Here is a 20,799-nt window from a genome sequence, read left to right as displayed (position 1 = left end):
GCGTCGTACCGCTGTCCGCGAACCAACCAATCGCATCGAGGCCGCGTAGTAAATTCGAATGGCAACTCCTCGCTTCGCATTCCGCGCAGAGTAACGAGGCTCCAAATTTAAATCAACGCAGCCTCACGCTGGCGACTAGCGCGAGGGGCGGAGCCTGCCCGGCGTGAGCGGGAGACGCGTGGTGTGATTGCCCAGGAGAAAGGAAGGCACTCCAGTTCCGGGTCAGGCCCTTCTCCCGCCTCCCTCGGCCTCCGCCATGGCGAGCAGCAGCGGTGCCGGGGCGGCGGCGGCAGCGGCGGCGAATCTGAACGCGGTGAGGGAGACTATGGACGGTGAGTGCCCGTTTCTCCCACTTTACCTTGTTTCCGTTTCCCGCAGCCAGGGCTATCAGGCGGCGGTAAGCCAAGAAGGACTTTAGGTCCATTTCCTGCCCCAGAGGGCATCTTTGAGGGTCCTCCCAAGGGACCCGCCAGGGCCGTAGTGCTGATGATCCCATCCTTTGAGAGTTGTCTCCGCTCTTGCGTAGTTTGTCGCGCGCACGACGTTGCAGCCCCCACGTCAGCCCGACGCGCGCCTCGTGCCTCCCGCACCGGACCCGCGCGGCTCCCGCTCCCCTCGCCACGCCCCTCGGCTGTGGCAGGGGCCTGGCGTCCTTTCGCGTGGGGCCGGCTTCCGGCGCCGCTGCCACCCCACGTACCGCCTGCCGCGCGGCGCCGGGTGCAGAGCGCACTTTTCCCCTCGTCCGGAGCAGGAACAGCCTTCAAGACTGTAAGCCTCGTGCGGACAGCGGCCTTGTGTGCTTGGTCACCGCTATGTCCTTTGTCTCTGGCCCTTCATTAGGCTCTTTTTAAATAAGCGGCGAGTGAGCAGGTCGCCCCGTCTTCAGAATTGCTCCATTTCATCTTGGAGCAGATGACGCTGGTGTCTGAGGCTGTAGGTGTAGTTACCTGTTTTCGCGCCCCGAGGCACGCGGGCGTCACGCATGCGGACACGTGCTGGAAGACGAAGTGTCTTGGAGTTATCCTGTCTCTACTCTTTAATGCCGGTTCTGCCACTTCATAGTCCTGGGGGTGAGTTTAGACAAGCTACTTAAACATCTTTGACCTTTGTCTTTCTTTTCTGTAAAATGAGGTCACTTCCTCCTAAGGTTATTGTGAATATTTAAGGTAAAGGCATATCGAAGGTGATGAATCAAAAGATAGTTATTATTACTTTTGTGTTATATTACGTGTACATTCCACTTGCAGACTCCTTTGTCCCCATTTTATTCACATTCACTTATGTATGTTTGATGGATGTTAAATATTGCTTTTTTTGCATTTTCCAGGGTATATTGACATTAGTCTCCATCTCTATTGAAACATAACTGCAATTCTCACTCTGTAGTGTCGGCCTCCCCGCTGTGTCTCCTTGTCTACTTCACTGTAGGCTCCACTTAGTGATTCAGCCACTCCTTATAGGGGCTTCTAATAAGACTTGGCTTTTTCTGCAAGGGTTGCTGTTTTCTTTTTCAAAGACCTGCGTGTATTATTAGAACATTTGCATCTCGTTTTTTATTTACCACGTATCTATTTTGCTGTTTCTCTGAAAAATAAACTTTTATTCTTTAAAGATTTTATTTACTTTAGGGATGGGGGAGGGGAGGAGCGGAGGAAGAGGGAGAGGGACCAGCGGACTCTGCCCTTACAGGGCGGGGCTCCGTCCCACCACCCTAAGATATGACCCGAGCCGAAATTAGGAGTTGGACACTCAACTGAGTGCCCAGGCGCCCAGGTTTTTATTCTTAACACCATATTCGGCCTATTTCTTATTCCTTCTTGATGTACCACATTACAGGTTTCCCCGGGCTATCTGAAAGCAGAACATTCCCATGAACCCTTTCCTAAAGCTGAGATGGTGTATAGTGAAGAAGCAGTTAGTATTGATTTATATGGAAAATTTTTTGAGTGTTCTCAGACCCCAAAATTAACCTTTCTTAGGCTTTTCTGATGCCTTAGGACACATCTTGTTAACAGATGCACAAAACAAATAGAGATAAAGCACAGATGCTCCCAGACACAGTTCAAAGCTCTGGCAGCTTGATGGTGAAATGTTAAGTGTAGTTCCCGGGGAAGGAGCTTGGCAGTGACACTCTAAATGCTGGGGTTGTGCGCTGTAATGGCTTGCTGCAAACAAACACTGAACGCTGTTTTCATTTTTGCCTTTTTTCATAAAAGCGAGAACTCGGATTTTTTTTGGTTAGCAAAAATAGCTACTAATGTAGGTCTTCTGTAAAAGCAGAGTGGACTGAGAAACTTTCAAAAAGTGGGTAATGGTTGTATTGACTTACACCTTTGCATGGAAGCCAGTGGCGTTTTGTTTTTTTTTTTTAACAGAATGGAGAGATACGTATGAGGCCTCTCTTCTGTCAGTTTATGTTAGGTATACTTAGGTTCTTTATTTATATGGGCATAGAATCCCTTTTGGATGGAAAACTTCCATTTTATCTCTGGTGGTACTATTGATGTACAAATGAGAACTGATTATATTGGTTGCATCAAGATTTTTACTGAGAGAAGGGTGTGTAAAATGAAGATTATTGAGTGTAAGAACATGAAAAAGTGAAGAAATAACATTTTAAAAAAAAATTCAATATGCGTGACTTGGAGAACACTGCTCCTCTACACAGTTTGCCCACAAACCTCAAGATAGGAAGGCCCCAGGTTGGCAATGAATTACCATTTGTTAAATGTGGTATCTAGGGACTATCATGCCCATTAGAATTCTGAGCTTGCAGAAAATCCCTGCTATCTTGCCATAATTGGATTCCAAAACAGTCACGTAAAATCGAAGTTGACTTACTGCAAAGTTAATTTAAAACATTTTCCATATTGTCTATAAGTAAGGCACAAAGGTAAACACAGAAACACACTGTAAGTAATTGACCATACACTGAACTAGAAGAATCCTACATGTTGTCATTCTATTTTATTTATTTTTTAAAGATTTTATTTATTAGGGAGCACATGCGTGGCTGCGCACGAGGGGGCTGGTGCATAGAGGGAGAGGCAGACTACCCCATGAGCACGGAGCTCTTCTCTAGCTGGATCCCAGAACCCTGAGATCATGACCTGAGCCTAAGTCTGATGCTTAACTGACGGGGCCACCCAGGCACTCCCATGGTATCATTTTATAGTCCCACCTTCATTCCCAGAAATAAGACTTTAACTTGCCCAAGGGGCTAGACTGAACTACCCAAATAACATTATTATTATTTGAAACTTAATTAATGTGGGGTTTCACTGTATTTAAACCTAGCCCTGAGAGTCAAAAGTTTGAGTCTGACTAGGCCCTTTTAAAGATCTAGTATATTCTCATCTTCTTACTACTTCCCTCCCATTAGTCAGCTAACAGTATAATTTAATCTTTTTTTTTTTTTTTTTAAGATTTTACTTATTTATTTCAGAGAGAGAGCGAGCAAGTGAGCACAAGCATAAGTTGGGTGAGGGGCAAAGAGAGAAGCAGGCTCCCGCTGAGCAGGGAGCCCGATCAGGGCTCGATCCTGGGATCATGACCTGAGCCAAAGGCAGACACTTAACCAACTGAGCCACCCAGGTGCCCCAGTAATTTAATCTTTTAATGGATCTGAATGATTTCAGGGTTGTAGAACTCAGCTATAAACATTTTTATTTTTGTTGTGAAATGAAAGCATTTAGATAATGATACTTCAAAAGCAGGTAGACTTGTAATTTATCTGTGTGGCTCACTCTGAAAGGAACTTGACTGATCCTGGCCTGATTTAGTTGAAGCTCTTATATCAGTCTCCTACTCTCATTTTTAGATCCTCAACATTCTCTTCCAGATTCCTTCTTTAAAATGTCAGTCTTTTCTACTACCTCTCTCTCTGTCCTCCAGTATACTCACTTGCCTCTTTTGCTTTCCAACGTTTTGAGATTTCAGTTATTGTCTGGATAGCTTCATACTTTGTTATTTTTGTGTATTTTTAAATTTTCCTTATGCCTCCAATTACTGCTAGTAAATATGTTCTTTATAATTGTGATAAAAATGAACCTCTTCCTTACCAGAGGGTTTCAGTGTAGTGCTACTTTATTATATATCAGGTGGTAAGCTAGAAGAAGGAGTTAAGAGAGTTCACAGGGTACAAGGTAGTGTCAATGAAACAAATATATGGTCCCTAGGCTATCACTCTAGTTACCCATGAGAGAAAGCAACCTTGGAATCATTCTTGCTTTCTTTTACCTCCCCTACCTTCAGTTCTTCACTAAGCCCTTTCAGTTCTTCCTTTGTCTCAGATTTGACCACTTGTCTTTATCTCTCCTGTTCCTGCCATCTGCTCATTTATCCCCAAGATGGCAGTAACTTAACTGGACTCCCTCTCCACGGGTGTTCTGTGTCTTTCCAAGGTCCATTCCCTATTATCCAGCCAGAGTCTTAAAAATGAAAATCTGATTGTCATACTCTCGTTTTTATGTTTTTTAATAGCTTCCCAAAGTTCTGAAATCTTCAATAGAGCCTTAGTGGGTGTTCATGTCTGTCTTTTCTCATATTTTACACCTATGCTCCCCCTGTAATTACACTGCTTTCACATGAAGAACCTTTCAGATCTATGAAGGGTTCTTTACCAAGTTCTCTTTAGTGCAGGAACTTTTTCACAAGCTGTTTTTTTTTCACTCACTCTCTTAGCACTTCTTCCTACCTCTGCATTAGTTAGGTTGATCTTTCTTCACCCTTGAAGTGTAAGCTTGTCACTTCTTCAGACAAGTCTTTCCTAAACACGATCTTTCACAACTATGTAAGATGCCTTTATAATTTGTTTTGGAGGTATGCTTTTCTTGTCCCTCTTTCCCTTTTAACTAGGACCAGTTATTACTTTAATATCTATCTCTTGTAGACTGTAATTCCATGAGGATTGGGACCATATCTATCTTTTCACAACTATATTTCCAGCAGTGGCGTAGTAGGCACAGAATACACCTAAGTACCAGTAGGCACTACAGAAATACTTATTATAGACGAGTTCTGAAGTTAGGAGGTAAAGATCAACATAAAGTTTACAGGAAAGCTTAAAGGAAAGAAATAGTAGTCCTGAGATGGACCTGAAGGAGAGCATGGAGTTACATGGAGAGAAAAGGCAGAGGAGAAAAGCATGAACTGAGGCATGAAGTCAGGAATAAGCAGAGCATTGATAGATAGAGGTCTACCATGAAAAGAAAACTGGAGAGGAGAATTTTTAGCAACAAATACTGGTGATGATGATGGTAATGTTGGAGAGTTGGATGGAGTAGGTCAGAAAGTACATGTTTTTGTTTTCTGCTGCTGCATAACAAACCATCCCAAACTTATTGGCATAAACCAATTACTTGTTTCTCACAGTCCTGGGTGTTGGCCAGACTTACCTGGGTAATTCTCATTGAGAGTCTCTAATGCATTGCAGTTAGTGCTGAATCTAGAGTAATCCCAAAGCTTCCTTGCTCACATATCTTCTAGTTGACACTGCCTGTTCGCTGGGCCTGCAGCAGGGGCTGTTGTCTGGAACATGTGGCACACTTGGTGGCTGGGTTGTAAGGGAGAGTGCCTCGAGAGAGCCAGGAGGAAGCTGTATTTCCTTCCTAAGTTTATCATCAGAAGTCATGTAGTGTCACTATTGGGAGATGCAGCCTGTGAGCCCTGAGCATACCTGTACATTCTTGCTCAGTAGCCCAAGAAGGCAAGTCCCTGACTGCTCTTTCTTCCTGCTGTTTCTCAGGGGTGTATTACAGTGAACAGCATGAGGGATGAGGTAATCTCTACTTCCAGATAAAAAGCAAGTTTGCTAACTGCTTACTATAAAAGTAGGGATTTCCCAAGTTCACTGTTCATCAGCTCTGAATATAATCTGTCAGTAAACGTGTTCTTTCACTATGTCAAAGGCAAAAAGCTACCTGGTTATTTCGGTGTTTGATGAAAAGGTATTCATAAGACTCAGCACTTTTTCCCTAATTTTAAAGTCTTAGCAAAAGAAGACAGTACATTGTTAACACACCAAAGGACAGCTATATGAAATTACCATCATCCTAAACGTTAGTGTTAAAAGCATTCCAAATGTTTGGAAACACTTCCTTTCACTGAATTTTTTTTTTTAACCACTGATATGAAAGTTCAAGCAAATAATGCAGGATAAGAAAAGGAAAAAACTGTTAGGAAGGACACGAAACGATTATTTGTAGGTAAAATGATTATCTAATTAGAAAACAGGAGGATTAACTGAAAAACGTCGGTGGAATTTGTTAAGGTGGCTGGCTACAAAATAAGTAATATCCGAGAATTCCTGCACTAATCACCTAGAATATACCAAAGCAAGGTAGAATGCATTTATGAAGACAAAACTAAAAAGTAAAGGAATTGGTGATTCACTGCCAAAATTGATAATGATTGCACACTTGGTTAAAACTTTCTGCTCCAAGCATATAAAAATGACAGGAAATCATACTAAAATGCAATTATCAGCACAGCCATGTTCAAAAACAAGAAAGGAAAATCTCCTGGTTAGAGAGAGGTTTTCCCCAAAGAGGAGCAGATGGGAACCATAGCAGGAGACTGGGAATGGAACCTGACGAAGCATGCTGCCCTGCCTGAGTGAAGCTGGGGGCCAGAAATGTGCCATCTGCCACGGCCAGGGATTGGGAAGTACCATTCATATGTCCTCTGGGTCTGGAGCCAGTATGCTTCCACAAGGTCTGGTCCAGAGGGCTGAGGCCACTGTGAGACTGCCCATCCAAGAATGCTTCACCAGGTCAGGACATCAAGAAAAATCTCCCATTGAAGATAAGCTTCCAGTCAGAAATCACTAAATACCTAAGGTAGATGAAAAATGTAAACAACTCACATGAAAATTGAAAAAAGAGAAGGTAGTAATAACAGCTCTTTTTTTGAGCACTGGTTTCCAATGGACACAGCATTCTGTGTGTGTCTTGTAAGCCTCACAATGATCCTGTAAAGTAAGTACTATTACCCCTAATTCACAGAGTGATGAAATAAAGGCACAGAAAGGTTACCTTGCCTACTAAGTAATGAAGGTGAAATTTGAACTCAGGTACCTTGGCTGTAGAGAGCAGACCCTTAACCACTGTCTTTCGCTGCTTGCTTATACTTGAAGAAACAGAAAACACAAATCTCAAAAATGGCCAAAGATAAGAATATAGCTTCAGATAGGTAAAGGCAGAAACAACAGCCACAAAATACATGGTTATAAAAAAGCATTTAACTATGAAATAAAGACAAGCAATTAATGGGGGGGAATTAGAAATCTTAAAATAGAGTTATTGAAATAAATTCAGCAGATAACGTAAACTACAGCCTGCATACAACTGAAGAGCAGTATTGGTATGTTAGCATACCAAACCTGAAGGAATGAGACAGAAAGGGCTGTCAGCCTTCCAGCCAAAATGGAGTAATAAAAACTGGATTTACCCTCCTACCTGAGGGGCGGGGGGGCCCAAAACCCAGACAGAACAATGATTTTCAAGACACTGGACATCAGGTAGTAAAGGACGGTGATCCCAGAGACAGTAAATGAAGAGAGCCTAATAGCTGCCTGTTCTTAGTACCTTCAGAGAGTTTCCAGACTGCAATGCAGTTGGGGGCTGGTGTGAACCCAGGTAGAACCCAGTGGTCCCCCCCCCCCCCACAAGATAGCAGAAGGAGTTTAGAGTCCAGGGAGACCAAAGCAGGTAGAGTTTGTAGGTCAGAATACCTGAGAGGAAAGAGCTTACAGAGAGAGACCAGTAGGAGGGTCCCTCTCAAGTATTCAGCAGAGTATTGATTACCACCTGTGTGTGAGGAAGGTACCCACAAAGCTAGGAAGGGCATCCAAAAGAATTGGAACAGTACACCGTGCTCACAGAAGGCTGAGAATAGTGCTTATATCTACCAGCCAGAATAGAAAACTTCGTAATTCATGAGGCATTTAGTAGAGCGCTCATGAGGGTCTTGCCTCAGTGATGAGGAGCAGTTAGCTGTACGCCAGACAGGGCTCTGATCCTGACTATAGAAATCTTAAAGGACTCAAGAGGATCAAACTTTTCAGATAACCGCATCTCATTGCAAAGCCCAAGAATATGTATAAGAATATTTTTAAAAAGAATATGTATAGAAATATGAAAATAGCAACCAACTAGGTAAAATTTACAATGTCAAGAATCTAATAAAAAATTATTAAGTATGCAAAGCTGGAAAATACAACCCATGATAGAAAAATTCAGTCAGTTGAAACAGACCTAAAACTGACACAGATGTTAGAATTAGCAAGACAAGGACATTAACTGTACTCCATGTGTTCAAAAAGTTAAGGCACAGAAGACATTTTTCAAAAAAACCTTGAAATTCTAGAGATGAAAGTGAATGTCTGAGATGAAAAGGTGGGAAGGACCCATCTCATGAACATCATGAGTACTATGTTAGGTTTTTGAAGGAGTTAGACTTCATGTATCCCTCAGTATTGTTAACTTGTCCATTCATCCCAAAATAATGTAGTTTTTATGCAGTTCAAGTCATAATCCAAATTTGGAATTGATCAAGATTTTTTTAGAGAAGGAAAGAGGCAGGGGGAGGGGCAGAAGGAGAAGGAGAAAGAAAATCTTTTTTTTTTTTTTAAAGATTTTATTTATTTATTCGACAGAGATAGAGACAGGCAGCGAGAGAGGGAACACAAGCAGGGGGAGTGGGAGAGGAAGAAGCAGGCTCACAGCAGAAGAGCCTGACGTGGGGCTCAATCCCATAACACCAGGATCACTCCCTGAGCCGAAGGCAGACGCCCAACCGCTGTGCCACCCAGGCGACTCAGGAGAAAGAAAATCTTAAGAAGGCTCCACCCCCAGCGAGGAAATGTGGGGTCCACCCCCAGGGAGGAAATGTGGGGCTCGATCTCACAACTCTGAGATCATAACCCGAACTGAAATCAAGAGTCTGATGCATAACCAGCTGAGCCACCCAGGCACCCCTCGATCAAGATTTTTAATTTCACTGAAAGAATAAAAGACCTTATGAAAAGGGATGATAACAGAGAATCTTTAACCTTCTACATGTTGATAAAAGTTAGTAATTAAAATTGTGGTTCTGACATAGGATAGAGATGCAACAAATCCATAGGTAAATGGGAATTTACTACATGATAAAGGTGGCTTCTTAATTGAGTAGTAGAAAGAGGGATTACTCAATAAATGGTATTGAGGAAATGGGCTTATTTCAGGGAGGTAAAGTTAGATCCTATCTTCTAGCCAAACTCCAGGGAGTTAAATATTTAAATGTTTATAGGCAGGCAGGAAATAAACTTTGAAGTGGTAGAAGGGAATAGTGGTAGATAATTATGTAATCTTTGCATGGGGAATAACTTTCTAAGTAAAATGCCAAGGGAAAATAATACAGAAAGCCATAGATAACATGTTGACCATTGACTTTAACAAATTCTAAACATGCTCTGGGGATCAACCACCATAAAACAAAATTTAATGAAGCCAGTGTATTTATATTCTGTGCTTCTCTTTGCTAGTGTTTTTTACGTCAATTACTTTTATAAACTACAGTAAAATGAAGTACTATAAAAAGATGAAGTTAAAAAATAAGCTTTCATTTTTTACTATTAGATTTCAATGGACATGATTAATCTGTCAAATTGTAGAAGTTTCTAAGTACTTTTAAAGCCTTAAATATGTATATTACTGAGCAATTCCACTTTTAGGAATTTATCCTAATGAAATAAAATGAAGTTAGGATATACGGATGCTTATCATAGGATTATTTCAGTGAAGAAAACATGAGGCCCATTTAGCTCTTAAAATAGTACAGTAGTTATGTAATGTATGGTGTTTCATAGAATGGGATGTTATAAGACTAAATTACATTGTAAAAGCATACTAAAAATGGGGAGATGTTCAGAATAATCCTGATGATGCATATATTTAAGATATTAAAATGAGTGGTAGAATATAATTCAAAGTACAAAAAGCAGTTATGTGGAGGGAGAGTGTAAGTATATTTCTGGTGCTAGGCTAAGTAAGAACAAGACAAAATCTAGGGATGCTGTGCTAGTTCTTTGGTGCTGTGCAGTATTATATGAACTCAAAACAAAGTGTTGCATACACATTTTTTAATGTAATTTTTTTTTGACGTTTCCTCTATGTCTTTTTCAGTTCTGCTGGAAATTTCAAGAATTTTGAATACTGGCTTAGATATGGAAACTCTGTCTATTTGTGTACGGCTTTGTGAGCAAGGAATTAACCCAGAAGCTTTATCGTCGGTTATTAAGGAACTTCGCAAGGCCACTGAAGCACTAAAGGTTAGAGATTTTTATGTTCGTTCATTCTAAAGAAAGATCCTTTTGTTTAGAAAATGGTTAATGAATTTAGGTGAAAGATCCTACTTAAATATGATTAAACTAGCTTTTGTCACCATCAGAAATTCTGGAAACCAGGATCTTAGTAGCGTGTGTTCAGTTACAAAAATTGCTACTATCATGGACCACATTGTCTCTTCACAGAAGTCTCTGGGTGTGTTTAGAATTTTCCTTGTGTTGTGAGTAAAATTGTGTCTGTGCCCAAAAAAGATATGTTCAAGGCCAGTACCTGTGTATGTGACCTTATTTGGAAATTGTGTATCAGCAAGTATAATCAAGTTAAGATAAGATCATAATGGATTAATGACTCATGTCCTTATAAGACAAGGGGCATTTGGACAGACATACACCAAGAGAGCACCATGTCCAGACACAGACACTGCCGTGTGACAGTGGAGCCAGAGATTGCGGTGGTGGCCAAGGATCGTTGGCAGCCATCAGAAACTATGAAGAGGCAAGGATCTTCTGCTAGAGCCTTCTGACTTCTTGATTTTGGACTTCCAGTCTTTAGAACTGTGAGAAAATAAATTTCTGTTGTTTCAAGCCACCCAGTTTATTGTATGTGGTAATGGCAGCCCTGGAAAGCTAATACAGATTTCACTATTAGAAAGTGGGGTGCTATTGTAACAAATACCTACAAGTCAGGGAGTGGCTTTGGAATTGGGTGATGGGTAGAAGTTGGAAAATTTTACACACTTAATAGAAAGGGCCCAGATTTCTTGAAGAAAGTATTGGTAGAACTATGGACATTAAAGGCAATTCTGGTAAAGGGCTCGGAAAGGAGAGAGCAGTAGAGAAAGCTTTAACTGTCTCAGAGAATACATACATGATGATGAGCAGAATGTTGCTGGAAATGACGTTAAAGGGGCTTCTGGTGAGATCTCATAAGGAGCATATTATTGAACACTGGAGGGAAGGTTGTCCTCGCTATAAAGTGACAGCACCTGGCTGAATTATGTTTTACTCTTGGAAGAAAAATAAAACTTGTAATTGATGAACTTCGATATTAGCTGAGGAAATTCCCTAGCAGAGTGTGGAAAGTGCAGGAGCAAAATTTTCCTTGCTACTTAAAATAAAATGTAAGAGGAATGAAAGATCGAGGAAGGAACTGGTACGTGAAAAGGAAGCAGCACTTGATTTGGAAAATTCTCAGCCTTACCGAGAGAGCATGCTCTGGAGAGAAAGCCCAGAGTGGCTCTGGTGAGGCCATTGGGAAGACTGGGTTTCTGTACTTCTGGGAAGAAAATTGTGACCATGTGTTTTTCCTTCAAGAAAAGGAAAGAATGACACACAGTAGCTCAAGAGGAAGGGACTGCTGAGGCCAAATGGCTGCACTGCCACTGTGGGCCCAGAGGACCACCTTTTTTCAAATACAAACTTGCCACTTTTTAGTTGCTCACATTGGGAGCAGGAAAGGTATATTCCCTCTCTTACTTGCATGCAGTGATTTAAAATCTTGGGTGATTTTATTTCCATGTTTATATAACAGTAACTCACCACAGATACTGATATTCAAGTTAGTTCCTCTGAAAACTTGTCCAAGGGCAAAGTGACTTTTCTCTAGCTTTTTTTTTCTTTGAGAAAACAAAACTATATAATACATGTAATTTACCCGTCTCAAATTAAGTCATTCTCTAGTAAGTTCCAGTGATTTGGGTTGTTTTTGAGATTTTTAAAACTTTAAACACAAAAAGTTAAAAGAACATATTTACAGAGCAAAAATTTATCATAAAGAGAATATCTGTACAGTTTGCATTGCTAGAGCCCTACAGAGCTCCCTTGAGCTCCCCATCACTATATCACTAACCTCTCCAGTAACTACTGTCTTGATTTTTATGGTAGAAGCTTTCTTATTTTTAACAGTTTTACTGACTAAACATGGGTCTTTAAACACTGCGGTTTAATTTTATAAGATTTTTGAATGTGATATAAACCGGAATCTTACAGCACAGTCTTTACTGGGTTCTTTAACATTATGTTCGAGAGGGTGTTTTTTTATTTTTTTGAGTATAGTTGACACACGAGTGTTATATCAGGTGTACTACTTAGTGACTTGACAGGTTTATACATTTTTTAAAGATTTTTATTTATTTATTTGAGGGAGAGTGTGCCAGTGAGAGGAGGGGCAGAGGGAGAAACAGGCTCCCCACTGAGTAGGGAGCCTGACATAGGGCTAAGTCCCAGGACCCCAAGATCATGACCTGAGCCAAAGGCAGCCGCTTAACGGACTGAGCCGTTAGGTTTATACGTTATGCTGTCTGTTCACTACAACGTAGCTGCCGTCTGTCCCATGACATCACTATTAGAATATTATTGACTGTGTTCCTTATGCTGTGACTTTTATTCCTGTGACTTACTTACTGATTCCGTAACTGGAAGCCTATCTCTCCCTCTCCCCTTCGCCCATTTTGTCCATCCCCCTCTCCCCTCCCCTCCCCTCTGCAGCCATCAGTTTTTTCTCTTTTTATAGTCTGATTCTACTTGATTCTACTTGTTTATTCTTTTTTTTTTTTTTTTTGTATTCCACTTACAAGTAGAATCGTGAGGTTCGTTTATTTATTTATTTTTTTTAAAGAGTTCATTTATTTGAGAGAGAGCAGGAGTGCGGGCAAGTGCACACAGGAGCAGGGGGAGAGACAGAGGAAGAGGGAGAGAGAGAATGTCAGACAGATTCTGCGCATGGAACCCAGGCACCCCGGAGGTTCGTTTGTGTTGTGGGTAATACAGTCCTTTTCACTAAAATAATCATGCTTCGTTGCACAAATATACACTATTCAGTTCTCCTTTCTACTGTGAATGGATCTTCAGTTGCTTCCAGTGTGGGGCTATTAGGAATACGCTGCTAGGAAGGAGCATAGTTGTGCGCATCTCGTGATGCCTGTGTGCATGTGTTTCTGTTGGGTGTGTATCTACAAGTAAAGGTGCTTGTTTTTAGGTTATGTTTATCTTCAACTAGAATAGATAATGCCAAACTTTTCTAAAGTAGCTGTGTTTCTATGTCCACGAGCAGCATATGAGTTTCCCTTCCTTGCCCCGTATCTTTGCCAATATTTATTGTGTTTTTAATTTTGGTCATTTTGGTGGTTGTGTATGGGTTTCTTATGTGGTTTTATTTGCATTTCTCCTAGTACCAATGAAGTTGAATGTGTTTTTATATGTTTTTTTGGCCATTTTCTTTGCGAGATACCTTTTCAAGTAGTTTGCCCATTTTTTTTTCTGGGTTGTCTATTTTTCTTTTTGTATTGGTAGTCTTAAATATTCTGAATGTGAACCCTTTGCTAAATGTGTGTGTATGTTACTAATTTCTTTTAGTCAGATTTTTAAATCTTTATAAAAACTATTCAGACTTTGTTACTTTTTAAACTCACAACTATGCTTGCATATGACAGAAAGAAAAATAACTAAATAATATAATGAGAATAACTAATGTTTATGAGTACTTTCCTTTTACCAGACTCTGTGCACTAAGGCTTTCCTTGTGTTATTTCCTTTATGGTCGCAGCAGTGATGTGTACTGCTACCGCTATTAGTAGCTTACTGCTAAGGAAACTGAAGCTTATGGCGGCCCGCTTCTCCTAAGGACTTAACTGAGAAGTAGTTGAGCTGAGATTTGAACTTGGACTCTGGATTCTGAGTTGTTAACTACTAACTTTTCACCTACAATAAGTTCTAAAAAATATCTGAGCCTGCTTTTTGAGAAAGGGTGAAATGTGATTAGAGGTGAGTTAATGGACTGTAGCATGGGAACATTCCCTGGTTTAGTATTCTCTCATAACCCTGCTGTTAAAAATAAAATGCAGTATCATAGTCTTTGATCAGTAAATTTATGAAATTCTAGTGGAAGAGAATTTATTTAATAAACATCTTCCACAACTGCATGAATTTTTATTGTTTATGTTGGAATTTGACAGAATAGGGAGGCAGAAGACCATGAAGTTTTCATATTGTAATGCAGTTTGAGTGCCATAAAGGAACCACACACAAATAACCTAGTCGATGGGGTACAAGAGAAACTTACAGAAGTGTTTTGGGGTAGCTCTTCCTTAGACAAAATAAACCCAAGGTATTAGGATAGGAGATTCAGAATTACCTACTTAGCATAGCTTTTTTAGCTTTGAACATGCTGGCTATTCCATAGTGAGAATAGTGGACCATAATGAGACATAGGAGGCAAAATCAATAATTAAGGCAAACAAAATCAGAAAGCATTGCCCTTTGAATGGAAGGTCAGTCTCTCTCTCTCTCTCTCTCTCTCTCTCACACACACACACACACACAAACACAAAGCCCCTTAAAACACATTTTCCATAAACAACAACCAGTATGCCAGTTTCTCATTAAAACTAGGTGGGGAAGAGAATCCTGAAAAGTGTCTAGCAAAGAAGAAAATGTTAATTAGAACTTTATTCTTTAAAGGAATGTTTGAAATCTGTATATAATTTTTATTAAAAAATGCTCATAATTTCAAAATATTTAAATACCAAAATACAAAGAAGGAAACAAATCATTCACAACCACCCAAGAGATAGTCAGCAATATTTGGTGAACACCATTCTAGATAGTATCATGCTAATTTAAAAATAAAAATATTACATTTAACTTTATGGATTAAAGAATATTTCACACGTTCTTCTCTTTAGATTATAAAATCTACTTTCTCTCTCTTATCTGCTACTGTTGGGTTGGGATTGGGAGCTGGTTAGCTCTGATCTGCACTGTGAGCCATACCTGGCTTTCCTAAAGAATCTTTCACACGTTGCTTCTCTTTAGATTATAAAATCTACTTTCTCTCTCTTACCTGCTACTGTTGGGTTGGGATTGGGAGCTGGTTAGCTCTGAGCTGCACTGTGAGCCATACCTGGCTTTCCTTGGCCACCCCATACAGACTTTTAAAGCATATGGTGGTTTTTTCCTTTTGGGTGGTTGCTGCTAATTAATTTCTCTTATTTTTTGTCTGTTTCTTTTGGAACTAATAATAGAGTAAGGAAAAACTCTTCCTGTTGTGTTCTCCTGCCTTTACTAGAAATCCTAGTGATTAGAATTTCATTGTATGGTAGTTACCTCTATTTTAGAATGTGTAAAATATAAATCAAGGACATCCTGAAATGTTGCAAAGAGCTATTGGCCTAAAACATCCAGTTCTTCCTTTTGTTCTTCAGTTAACTATGTAGAAAATTGCAACAATTTTTCATTAATTGTTTTGTCTTTCTCTCAGATTTGTATATCGATATTGTTTAGATCATTTATCGTAAAAGTAGCTGGCTGTGTGTCACACCGTTAGGTCAGTTTCTTAGCATCAGTGGATGTGTCGCATTGTGTGTATCTCCCACAGCATAAGTAGGACTGTTAATTAAGGTGCAGTTTTAAAAAAATAGACCTTATTTTTATGAATGATTTATCAAATACTGAACTTTAGTATTGCCTCCTCAGGGCTAATATTTATGTATAAGCAATCATTTACATACTGTGATTTCAGAAATTCTGGACAAAACCTACTTCCTGTATCTTCTACCTCAGTGCCAAGGTGCCTTGAATTGGACTATTATTGATGCACTTTGCACTAAGAAGCCTTGCCCTTTCTCTTGCAGCTGTCCTGTATGTATGTCCTATGTATGTAGAAAGGTTTTGTACAGCATGAGGACATTGGGGCTGTAGAATTTGAGGTTGGGAGGGAAATAAGGGATTCAACAAGGAATATACTGACACAGGAAAGCAAAGTGTGGGAGACAAGACTGTTAAAGTTGGCTTTTCTCAGGGCCAATGCTTATGAAATTTTGGAGTCTCTAACGGCCTTCTGGTAACTGGGTTCTTTAGGATGCCGTTGCTGTCCTTTCAAACAGAATAGTGCTATATTCATAACAGGAATGCTGTACAAGGTTGATGACTTGCTTGTTAGGTGAAAATACTTGTTTCATTGTTTCTTGGAGGAGAACCTCTAAAATTAGTATGAAAGTGGAATGGGACCAGACAAATTAAATTGCATTAGAGTTAAGGTACTTTAATTTTTAAAAAATTCTAAAATTGTTTATATTGTTTCAAGGCTTCTTTGAAGTAAGTGATACTGAGAATGGGGTTAGGAAGAAGACAGAGTGCCTAAAGGTATGCAGCTAAAGCTAATATAAGAACCTTATTTAAGGGTAGAAAGAAATAAGAAACCTTTTAGAACAAGGGAGATTTTTTTCAAACTACTTTCTAATCCTTGTGAATAATAAACCCAAAGAAGCAAAAGGCTAATTAGAATAGCCAACTGTATGGACAAACAAGGTAGGTTCTGCTGATTGCAAAGAGAATGTTTCAGATTGAGTTAACTACAATTTTCCCAACATGTTAAGGGATTTTCATGAAAGACCTCTGAACTTAGACTAAACTTAAAAGCAAGTTTTAATTAAGAAGTTGAAACATGGGGCACCTGGGTGGCTCAGTCAGTTAAGTGTCGGCCTTTGGCTCAGGTAATGATCTCAGGGTCCTGGGATCAAGCCCCGTGTCGGGCTCCCTCCTCTGGGGAAGCCTACTTCTCCCTCTCCCTCAGTTCCTCCCCCTGCTTGTGCTCTCTCTCTGTCTTTCGCTCTGCACTCTCTCTCTCAAATAAATAAATAAAATCTTGAAAAAAAAAAAGTTGAAATGTAAATGAATTAAAAGTTTACTGTGTATTTCTAAAATTAAACTTATTTAAAATCATCATATTCATATTTGGCATTAGGAAATTACTTGTTTAAATCCTCATTTTTTAGAAATATGTATCTAGGGGCGCCTGAGCAGCTCAGTCAGTTAAGCATCTGACTCTTGATTTCGTCTCAGGTCATGATCTCAGTGTTGTGAGATTGAGCCTCCATCGGTCTCCACACTAAGCTAACTAAACTAAGCAGGGAGCCTGCTTCTCTCCCCCTTTCCCTCCCTGAGCACATGTGTGCGCACTCGCTCTCTTTCTCTGTAAAATAAATAAATAAATCTTTAAAAAAGAAAAAGAAATGTCTCAGATCATTTACTGATGACTCATATGGTGTCTGGAAATTTCTGCGGAATAATCAGGGAAAGTATAATAGTTGGTGGTATATAGGTGAAGCAGGATTAGCCATGTGTTCATTATTCCCGTTTGCCCTTTTTTTCTCTGCTTTCTAACAGAAGGTCATTTTCATTCTTAATCCCCTTTTCTTGTTATAATGAAACATGCAGGAACCAATAAAGACTGGATAAGGTGGATACAGTGTGTGGATAAGGTCCGCTTGGGTCAGTTTTTCAAATAGCAGTATATTTTTACGTTAACTGTATTATTTAAGAAGATATAACAATTTTCCACTGTTAGCCTAGCAGTGAGTTCAAAAGGTAGTTCTAATGTACTGCAAAAAATGAAAACCCCACTGCGTTGTCCTGATAAAAGTGGTTTGGTATATGTGGAGGAGGAATTGTTTGTTAATGATAGTGCAGTATTGACAAACATATCTCCATGGTGTCTCTTTTTTCGTGTTTTTATTATAATGAAACTTACTTTCTTGTTCTAGGCTGCTGAAAATACGACAAGCTGACTTTCTGGAGAAATTCTGATGAGATATGTCAAGCTCTTCAAGAGGATTTGAAGATTGCATTGTAGTCAGGAATGTACAATGAAATTACTGCATGCAGCAGTGTAGAAACATTTTCCTTTTTAAAAGAATTATAAAACCATAGCTTTATAAATCAGTGGAAAATGGCTTACAGAGAGAACTATCAGATGTGTTTACATCACATCGTACTTTTTTTTAACAGCTCTAATGCGTTGGCATTGCTGTGTTCATATTTATGTATTCTTTATTTATAGCTCTGATAGCTTTAATTTTCTAAGCAGTCTGTCTGTCAGATGTGCACATCTGCTTTGCCTGGTTGAAGTATAGTGGAACCCATCAGAAGTAATGTAATAGTTATGACTTGTTGACATTTCCATTATAAAATTTAATTTTGAATTGTTTATGCAAAATAAGCGTGGATTTGTGTTGTATTGGGCTAAAAGTTGACAGAATCTCAGCCACCATTTGTGAATTTTGATTTAGATTTACGACGTATATCAGAATCTTTTTTTATGAGCACAGAAATCATTTGTTTTAACCTGCTCTTCTTTAACAAAGAATATTTAGTTTTTTAAACATAAAAGTTTTTCTGGTAGCTAACAGTATCAACCAGATCCATTTTTGTATTGATTGAAAAAAAAAATTAGAAACTTAGATTTTAAAAGTGATGATAGTGCTTAGTATTGTCATTTGAATCATTTAAATTTAATGAAAATGTTAATTGACAGTATTTTTCTTTCTAAGTTTTATACCCTATAAGACGGCCTAAAAAATAATGCTTAATGAAATATTTCCAATATGCAAAATTCTTTAATTTTATTATGTAAAAATAGTTTGAGTGGTTACCTAATATATCTTGAGTGGTTATCTAATAAATCACTAAATAGGAAGTATGTGTCAACAAATACGATATTTCTGAAGGAGTAAAGATTTTCAGTCATTAAACAAAAACTAAATAATCAAGTGTTCTGTATCAGGAATTATAAATACTCCTTTCCAAGGTCACTTTGTGTGTCATTATTTTTTCCCTGAAAGTTTTAACTAATCAAAGTGATGATTCAAAGTGAATTTGAGAAAATGTAGGATAGTGTTAATTCTGTTCCTGTAGCAAAATCTCAATGGAATATTTTCCCAAGAGTGATAGGATTTTAATCCGGTTTTATTTTAGATTTTATTAGCTTCCATTGAAATGATAGCATTTACTCTTTAGCAGCAGTTTTGTTCTTCAGACAAAGTAAGACTTAGTAATTAAGTGACAGCCTTCTGTTGCTAGTCTTGATTATTTTGACTTTGTAAGCGCCTGGCATCTTTACCAAGGGCACTGGAAGGTGTATTATTGGCAGACTCAGTTGGGAGACGATAATGACTTGTGGTGAGTCATTTATTTGATAGTAAACCCTGCAAGTCCTGCATGTTGTTACCCATAAAATCATAAAGACAACATTTTTGTTGTCTCCAAAATTGGTATATACTCTTAGGCCACAAGAGTTAATAGGTTTATTTATGATTTTGTAGATTAAGTTATTTATGTATGATACAAAATAGGAAAATATATTGAGAAGGCGTTATGTTTACAGAGAACTTCTTTAAGTGTTAAACTTAAGTGTAAACATATATTTTTAATGCATATTTCAGTACTATTTAACAAAATCAAAACAAATTGTAATGATACAATTGGCAGTGTTATGCATGTTATCAGTGACAAAAATAAAACCATTTTGGTGGTATTGGCATGTACTTTTGATGTAATATATTCTTTGTGAACACAACTTGTGTTTCTGTAGGTATTCTATAAATACTTAAATACTTAGAATGAAGATTATTTAGAGGCTATATAATTTACAATGTAAAATTAGGCTTCAGGTGTGAAATGCAATACTTTTCTCCCCGTGGTGAAAGGAGATAGCTATATTAACGTTGCCCCAGGCTTGAAAACAAAGTTGGCATTTCAAATATGTGTGAGATTATGTTTTTCTTTACATAGTGGGAGATTACAAAATACTTAAAAGGTTTCTAATAACTGAATCAAGTATCGGTTTTTAAACATATTTAAGTTAATTAAACCTAAAAATTCAGTTCCTCACACTAGCCACATTTTTATTGTAAAATATACACAACATAAAATTTACCGTTTTAACCATTTTTAAGTTGTACATATCAGTAACAACATTCACGCTGTTGTGCTGCCATCACTCTATTTAGAACTTTTTCATCATCCAAACAAACTACCCATTAAGCAGTGACTCCCCACTCTCTTCCTTCAGCCCATTTTTCTAGGTAAACATTTTTTTACTTTTTGTTTCTATGAATTTGACTATTCTAGGTACCTCATATAAGTAGAATCATACAGTTATTTGTTCTTTAGTGTCTCTTTTTTCACTTAACATTATGTCTTCAGGATTCATCCATATTATAACATGTATCAGAATTTCATTCCTTTTTGAAGTTGAATAATATTCCATAGCATGTATTTACCACGTTTTGTTTATCTGTTCACCCAGTGACTATTTGGGTGTTTCTGTCTTTTGGCTATTGTGAATAATGTTGATTTTAATATTGGTGTATAAATATCTGTTCAAGTGCCTGCTTTTGATGCCTTTTGGTATGTACCCAGAAATGGAATTGCAGTTCTCACAGTCTCACCTGAGAAAAGCACAGGAGCCAGGAGACCCAGTGCTGAGTAGCTGGGCCCTGGAGTCTGGCTTCCTGTTCTGGCTCAACGATTGGGGGCAAGTTACTACTGAGAGCCAGTGTCCTCTGAAAAATGGGGAAATTCATCCCTACTTCACAGACTGTGTGTGGAAGATACTTTGGTCAGAACCTGAAACACATTAAATGCTGATTTTTGCATACACATTCCATTGGGTCGAGAGTGAAGGGCTATTTAAG

At 38.8% G+C, this 20,799-nt stretch overlaps 1 protein-coding gene across 2 annotated transcripts; it reads left to right on the top strand.

Moving 5' to 3' along the window:
- Positions 1–100: 100 nt before the first annotated feature.
- Positions 101–20,492, top strand: MZT1 (mitotic spindle organizing protein 1). Of its 2 annotated transcripts, none has more exons than XM_008686639.2 (3): positions 101–332; positions 10,167–10,312; positions 17,869–20,492. In XM_008686639.2, the coding sequence occupies exons 1-3, from the start codon at positions 257–259 to the stop codon at positions 17,890–17,892; spliced, it is 246 nt and encodes an 81-aa protein (XP_008684861.1). In that variant the 5' UTR covers positions 101–256; the 3' UTR covers positions 17,893–20,492. The 2 variants fall into 2 exon arrangements, with proteins under 2 accessions (XP_008684861.1, XP_040479417.1); XM_040623483.1 differs by lacking the exon at positions 101–332 and adding an exon at positions 850–1,070.
- The last annotated feature ends 307 nt before the right edge of the window (positions 20,493–20,799 follow it).

Source organism: Ursus maritimus, unplaced genomic scaffold, assembly GCF_017311325.1.
Source record: "Ursus maritimus isolate PB19 unplaced genomic scaffold, ASM1731132v1 scaffold_10, whole genome shotgun sequence".
NCBI classification, from domain to species: Eukaryota; Metazoa; Chordata; class Mammalia; order Carnivora; family Ursidae; genus Ursus; species Ursus maritimus.
This window is presented reverse-complemented; position numbering and strand designations above follow the sequence as displayed.

Bases quoted from the DNA above. Each gene is read 5' to 3' on its own strand.
- MZT1 (XM_040623483.1), top strand. From the start codon at position 983: ATGCGGACACGTGCTGGAAGACGAAGTGTCTTGGAGTTATCCTGTCTC. The intron at 1,071-10,166 runs GTGAGTTTAGAC...TGTCTTTTTCAG, and splicing joins GCCACTTCATAGTCCTGGGG to TTCTGCTGGAAATTTCAAGA. The intron at 10,313-17,868 runs GTTAGAGATTTT...TTCTTGTTCTAG, and splicing joins AGGCCACTGAAGCACTAAAG to GCTGCTGAAAATACGACAAG.